We start from the raw sequence: 7,736 nt of genomic DNA, 5'->3' as shown, positions 1-7,736 counted from the left end.
AAAATTTCAGCTCTGTAGGTCCATACAATGCAAGTGAATGGGTGCCAAAAGTTTGACACTCCAAAAAGGCATCATAAAATTAATCCATACGACTTCAGAGTTTTAATCCATATTTTCAGAAGTGATATGATAGGTGTGGGTGACAAACAGATCAATATGTAAGTAATAATTTGCTTGAAATTCTTCTCCCTGCCCAGTAGGGGGCAATATGCATGAAGATTATAAATCACCAAAAACAAAAGAAGAATGTGAAAGTGATCTGTTTCTCACCCACACCTATCATATCACTTATGAATACATGGATTAAACCACTTGAGTCGTATGGATTACTTTTATGATGCCTTTACGTGATTTTTGGAGCTTCAAAATTTTGCCACCCATTCACTTGCATTGTATGGACCAAAAGAACTGATAAATTATTCTAAAAATCTTTCTTTGTGTTCAGCAAATGAAAGAAAGTCATACACATCTGGGATGGCATGAGAGTGAGTAAATGATGAGAGAATTTACATTTTTCGGTGAACTACTCGTTTAAGGTTTTTGTCATAAATATGTCTCAATATGTAAAGAAATGGTAATAAATTCAAATAATAATGATGGTGATCACAAACCGCATGAGTGGCCAACCGTTGATAAAGTTACTAACCAATTTTTATTTTTTTTGTGGGCATTTATGTGGCGTGAGGTAAAAACCTTGCGTGGTGGCTAACTTGTAATTAAACGTTTGAGGTTAATTTGTTGTTATTAATTTAATTAAAAAAATTGTTGCTTCAGTATTTTGTGATTGTTAGTAGATAGCTTCAAAAATTCAATTCAGCAACACTCAGGTGAACTTTGTAATTCAAATGTGGTTAATTCTGAGACTCCGGACTCAAAATATAATTGAAAACACAATAACAGATATCTATTACTTTCTTGCTAGTTGAAATTCCAATTTCACATCAGTAAAATGACTAGTAAAGATTATGCTTTTTATATAAATATTTACATTGTTACAAGTAAGAATATCCATTCCTGATATCAACAATTTAATTATTCAAATATCTGTAAATGTATTTCAACATGTTAAATCTGACATTTCAGATTCTGGAACTGGATTCCAGATATCATACAACTGGAGAGCAAAGATATTTTAAAACAGATACAGATATATGAAATAATGCACTTATGTCTATCAAAAATGACAGCTTTTACTAGTTGAAATTCCGAATGAGTAATTCCTCGAGTAATGTCAGTTTAAAATTAATATATTATATATAGATATATAAACTCAGCAAAAAAATAATCGTCCTCTCACTTTCAACTGCTTTTATTTTCAGCAAACTTTACATGTGTAAATATTTGTATGAACATAAAAAGATTCAACAACTAAGACATAAACTGAACAAGTTTCACAGATCTGTGACTAACAGAAATGGAATAATGTGTCCCTGAAAAAGGGGGGGTCAAAATCAAAATGAACAGTCAGTATCTGGTGTGGCCACCAGCTGCATTAAGTACTGCAGTGCATCTCCTCCTCATGGACTGCACCAGATTTGCCAGTTCTTGCTGTGAGATGTTACCCCACTCTTCCACCAAGGCACTTGCAAGTTCCCGGATGTTTCTGAGGGGAATGGCCCTAGCCCTCACCCTCTGATCCAACAGGTCCCAGACGTGCTCAATGGGATTGAGATCCGGGCTCTTCACTAGCCATGGCAGAACACTGACATTCCTGTCTTGCAGGAAATCACGCACAGAACGAGCAGTATGGCTGGTGGCATTGTCATGCTGGTTGGGTCATGTCAGGATGAGCCTGCAGGAAGGGTACCACATGAGGGAGGAGGATGTCTTCCCTGTAACGCACAGCGTTCCCGGTGATGTCTGGTAAGGACCTGCCTTATAACAGGCCTACAAGCCCTTAGTCCAGCCTCTCTCAGCCTATTGCGGACAGTCTGAGCACTGATGGAGGAATTGTGTGTTCCTGGTGCAACTCAGGCAGTTGTTGTCATCCTGTACCTGTCACGCAGGTGTGATATTCGGATGTACCGATCCTGAGCAGGTGTTGTTACACGTTGTCTGCCACTGCGAGGATGATCAGCTGTCCTTCCTGTCTCCCTGTAGCGCTGTCTTAGGTGTCTCACAGTACAGACAATAAAAAATGTATTGCCCTGGCCACATCTGCAGTCCTCATGCCTCCATGCAGCATGCCTAAGGCACATTCACGCAGATGAGCAGGGACCCTGGGCATCTTTCTTTTGGTGTTTTTCAGAGTCAGTAGAAAGGTCTCTTTAGTGTCCTAAGTTTTTATAACAGTGACCTTAATTGCCTACCGTCTGTAAGCTGTTAGTGTATTAATGACCATTCCACAGGTGCATGTTCATTAATTGTTTATGGTTCATTGAACAAGCATGAAAAACCTTAACCCTTTACAATAAAGATCTGTAAAGTTATTTGGATTTGTACAAAATTATCTTTAAAATACAGTGTCCTGAAAAAGGGACGTTTCTTATTTTGCTGAGTTTATATATATATATATATATATATTAATATAAATTCACATTTTTAGCATTAACATATATATATATACTGTAAATGAAATGTTCCAAACTCTGTATTCTCTGAGCACACACAAACAACATATGCTGGTTCAAATTTATTTTATTGTACTAGATTATTTTGTTTGCTTTTCATTTTAAAGATAAAACAATCTGCATAAATGTGGAGGTAGAAACATTTTCTTGTCAAGAGAACTCGTTCATTCACACTCACATACACACACACACACACACACACACGCACACACACACACACACACACACACACAAATACTGTGAAATGGTTTCTTGCCGAGAGTAACTATGTTGTAACTGAAATTATGCAGTAATCTATAAACTATTCATACATTCCTGTCATCAAATAAATACAGATTTTGTAAAGCGCTGGAGAAGTTATGACACATTGCACCTGTGACCTCAGCAATTACAATATTTCCTAAGAACCGTACACAGCCAGGACACACTGTGAATTGATATCAGTCGTCAGTGCAGTTCAGGTAAGAGCTCTCAACCAATATTTAAAAAATGATAGTGTTGCAACGTTTTAACCAAAAGATCAAGAAAGTGATTATTTCAGTGAACAGGAGAGCAAACTAGCAAGAATGAAAACGAATTTGTAAGAAGACGAAACCTGCAGGAGTAGAGGAACAGCTAGAGGAAGTTACAAGCTTCAAAACTGTTGTCTCATTCGAGCCAGCTGAGGTTCAGGCAGCGAGCGATAAAGGCGTATGTGTCCGCCACCTCCTGGATGACTTTACTAGTGGGTTTTCCTGCGCCGTGACCGGATTTGGTGTCCACATAGATAAAGAGAGGGTTTGATTGGCCGGACCAGCTACCAACCACATGCTGCAGGGTGGCGATATATTTTAATGAGTGTAGAGGCACCACACGGTCATCATGGTCACCCGTCAACAACAGTACAGCGGGGTACTGAACCCCGTCACCTTCTGGAACCTGGATATTATGAAGCGGAGAATACCTGCGGGCGTAGAAAATTTGTCAGTGATACACAATAACAAGGTCGACCGATTGTGGATTTTGCCGATACCGATAACTACGTTGGTGGGAAAAGGCTGATAACCGATTAATCGGCTATAAACAGTTTTTAAAATCGATTTATAGAATGTATAGAATTTCTTACTGTGATGGGCACAGATACAGAGGCTACAAGAGTGTAAAATGAATACAATCCTAAATGTAGTTTATTGTCCAACCAAAATCCCAATAATAATCAGAAAGAAAATGAGGATTTGGTGCCAAATGCAGCACTTGTACCAATAAAAAAGCCAGAAATACAACGGGGACTTAATTTCCCATCCTTTTCTTTAAAAAAAAGCACAAATCTGGGTTACAGTGAAGCACTTACAATGGAAGTGAATGGGGGACAATTTTTGAATGTTAAAATACTCACTGTTTTAAAAGTATAGACAAAAGACGTAAACAATATGCGTGTTTAAATGATTTTAGTGTGACAAAATCGCTTACTAACCTTTTCTGTGTAAAGTAATAGCCAATTTTACATCTTTGTCGCCATGACGATGCAATGTCAACAAAAACTAAATTCCTAAAACGACTGTAAAAATGGCGATTTAAAGGACTTTACAGCTCAAATAACACACCAGTTTAAACAGAAGAATTAATGTGCTTTTAAAGTGCTTAAAATTATAAGCTTCATATTTCTGCCTTTAAACCCTCCAAAAATTGGCCCCATTAACTTCCATTGTAAGTGCCTCACTGGAACCTCCGTTTTTGCTTTTTTTAAAGAAAAGGAGGGACGAGTCAAAATAGTTTTTTTTTTTTTTTCAATCTGAAATGTCCAATTCCCAATGTACACACTAAGTCCTCGTGATGGCATAGTGACTTACCTCAGTCCGGGTAGCAGAGGACGGATACCCCCGCGGTGGGAGGCTTTATGCCTCCCACCGCGTCAACCACGCCCAACTCACCACATGCCCCACCGAGAGCAAACCACCTTATAGCGATCATGAGGAGGTTACCCCGTGTGCCTCTTCCCTCCCTAGCAACCGGGCCAATTTGGTTGCTTAGGAGACCCGGCTGGAGTCACTCAGCACGCCCTGGGAATCGAACCAGCGAACTCCAGAGGTGATAGCCAGCGTCTTTACCACTGAGCTACCCGGGTCAAAATAGTTTGTGGTAATCAACATTATGCTACAAATGCTGTCATTGAGCTTAACTTATATTGAACCCGGAACATACCTTTAACGAGACGAGAGTGGAGTCACACAGCTTCATTACCACATCAGTGCTATGTGTTTTAAGGCCTGTTCACACCAAATCCGACAGAAGGTTTATTCACACAGAGTCCGTAATTTTTTTTACGAAAAACTATTTCACTCCTGTACAGTAGGTGGCGCTGTTTTTGTTCTACAAACATTTATACCGGCCTCCTGCCCGCACCTCCACCTGTTAGAGATTGATATATTGCACGCTGTTAAATAATTTTTATAACTGTTTCATTATGTTCTTTCCATGGTGTTGATGCATTTTCAGGAGTATATAATCTGTGTTTTTTATATGAGTGAGATGAGTAAAGAGTGCTGTTGGACATTTATTTGCACGAGTATTTTGCTACAAGTAGGCTATATTCCAAACGGACTCCCGAAAAATACAGTATTCTCTTTTTATAATGCCTGGATAATATAACACAAGGTACAGTAATATAAATACACGTGGAAAAATGTACATTAAGAATAACATGTATATTATAAAATATGTTGCATAGTACTAAAATAATATTAAAGAATACCCTGGCTCTCTGACTTTATTAAAATTACCGCAATACCTTTGTTATATTACACTTGCAATAAAAATAGCAGTGTGGTTCTGCAATTCGTTTGTCTACAGTAAAATATAGCATGTAATGAGTCATTTTTGGGGATTTTCTATGAGCTTAGTGCAAACAAATTGCTGAACGTCGCAGCTATTTTTAATGCCATGAGAATATAACAGGCCAAGTGATATAGGATACATATTAAATAATGTACATTACGACAAAAAACCATAAGCTGACTTTCAACATCAGAACAGGTTTATGTCTGTAGTACAAAGGATTCATGAACTGCAACTATTTATTTTAAAGTATATAATTTTCAGGGGTGTGTATCAGCTGCACTAATGCCGGTGTTTGCCAGTTGATTAGCGGCATCAACACGCTGGATTGAGCAGCTGCAGCGACTGATAAAAAGCTCTTATCTCATTGGTCAGTCAGTTTTCATCGCAGTCCGAAAAGAAAAAAAAATTGGAAAACTCTCCGTAAAAAAAAACTTTGGATTATCGGCTGACGATTTATCGGACCCGATCTGCATAGCGCCATTGGAATGCATAGTTACCGTACAAAAGCTAGTTTGGAGCAAACATTCGTACCGAAAATACGCGTTTGATGTGAACAGGCCTTTAGTATTAAATGTTTCTATTTTTGTTGTTTTTTTAAAGAGACATTATTCACTTACAAATGGATTGCATGGATCTCATCTTTGGACATGGGATGAGTCAAACCATTTGTTACTCTCACTTTTCCTACTTGGACCTGTTTCTGAACTTCTTCGCCACTATACTACTCAATCACTGGCGAGTGAAATCTGAACACTGATCAGCCAGGGGCTCATCATTGACAATTTAAGTTGCATATGTGAGGAATTAACTTGCATTGTTGAGGGTTGGGCATAGAGTAAAAGACTGATCTTGGGATTTTAAGAATCAATATCAGGATCGTCTAAATGAAGATCGCTATTAAATCGGAAAATCTATATTTTTACTCAATGTGCAAATAGATCTTAATGCAAACTCACTTGATTAACCAATCAAACTGCTCTTTGATTTCCGAGCAGCCGAAATCAGTGGTCCACGCATGTCCGATGGTAAACTTATGAAACTTCAACATGTCCATGACGCCGACCTGAGCCACAGCACAGCCGAACAGATCAGGCCTCTGATTCACACACGCAGCTGCACGAGAGAAGAGCGGGCACACACAGGGTCAGAACCAGTATTAATCTGAATGTGTATGTCTGTGTGTTTGTGCATGTCGTACCCACAAGTAGACCGCCGTTGGACCCTCCGTTGATGGTGAGTTTGCTGGGGGAAGTGTAACCCTCCTTTATCAGATACTCGGCAGCACACTGAAAATCTGTGAAACAGTTCTGCTTATTGGCCAACATCCCCGCTGGACAGGAAGAGAGAGAGAAAGGATGTCAGAGATCATTTTAATGCAAATGCAACACCATGTCAGACATGTTCTACAGGAAGTCTGGAATAGCATACTACCATACAACTCGTACTATTTTTTGCAGTTAACAGAAGAGGTCAACCGTTAGTGTATTTTGCCGACACGATAAATAAGGTGATGGAAAATGTTGATAAATGATTTATCATCTGATAGTTTTTTTAAATCGATTTACAGAACGTTAAAAAATTTCTTATTATTTCTTTAATATAACAGCACAGACATAGAAGCTACAAAAGTCCAAAATTAATAAAATCCTAGATGCAGTTTATTGTTCAACTAAAATCCCAATAATAATAATCATTTCATATGAAATATTTGATTGCATAACGCTTTTAAATATAAACAAGCCCAAAACAAACAGGGGACTTTTATTTTGAAATGACAGAGACTTAGCTCTGTTACAATGCTCTAGATTTAAGTATTACCAAATAAAGCTTTTCAAAGCCTATATATTCACCAGATGAAGGGTTTTGTATATACAGTATATATATATACACACACACACACACACACCAATCAGCCACAACATTAAAACCACCTGCCTAATATTGTGTAAGTCCCCCTCGTGCTGCCAAAACAGCGCCAATATTCTTCTCATCACAATTGTACAGAGCGGTTATCTGAGTTACCGCAGATTTTGTCAGTTCGAACCAGTCTGGCTGCTCACTGGATGTTTTTTGTTTTTGGCACCATTCGGAGTAAATTCTAGAGACTGTTGTGTGTGAAAATCCAAGGAGATCAGCAATTACAGAAATACTCAAACCAGCCCATCTGGCACCAACAATCATGCCATGGTCGAAATCACTGAGATCACATTTTTTCTCCATTCCGATGGTTGATGTGAACATTAACTGAAGCTCCTGACCCATACCTGAATGATTTTATGCACTGCACTGCTGCCACACGATTGGCTGATTATATAATCGCATGAATGATTGTTGGTGCCAGATGGGCTG

General features: G+C 38.5%; 1 protein-coding gene across 3 annotated transcripts in view; it reads right to left on the bottom strand.

The window, feature by feature from the left end:
- Positions 1 to 2,575: 2,575 nt before the first annotated feature.
- LOC127415747 (prolyl endopeptidase-like) overlaps positions 2,576 to 7,736 on the bottom strand; it is a 28,328-nt gene continuing 23,167 nt past the window's right edge. For all 3 annotated transcript variants that reach the window (XM_051654622.1, XM_051654623.1, XM_051654624.1), the window contains 3 exons: positions 6,586 to 6,717; positions 6,344 to 6,500; positions 2,576 to 3,513 (listed from right to left, as the gene is read on the bottom strand). In XM_051654622.1, coding sequence (XP_051510582.1) covers positions 3,219 to 3,513; positions 6,344 to 6,500; positions 6,586 to 6,717 — 584 coding nt within the window. In that variant the 3' untranslated portion in view covers positions 2,576 to 3,218. The remainder of the gene's footprint in view (positions 3,514 to 6,343; positions 6,501 to 6,585; positions 6,718 to 7,736) is intronic.

The sequence above is a fragment of the Myxocyprinus asiaticus genome, chromosome 25, assembly GCF_019703515.2.
Source record: "Myxocyprinus asiaticus isolate MX2 ecotype Aquarium Trade chromosome 25, UBuf_Myxa_2, whole genome shotgun sequence".
NCBI lineage: Eukaryota > Metazoa > Chordata > Actinopteri > Cypriniformes > Catostomidae > Myxocyprinus > Myxocyprinus asiaticus.
The sequence above is the reverse complement of the archived record's forward strand: the minus strand, read 5'-3'. Positions and strand labels throughout refer to the sequence as shown.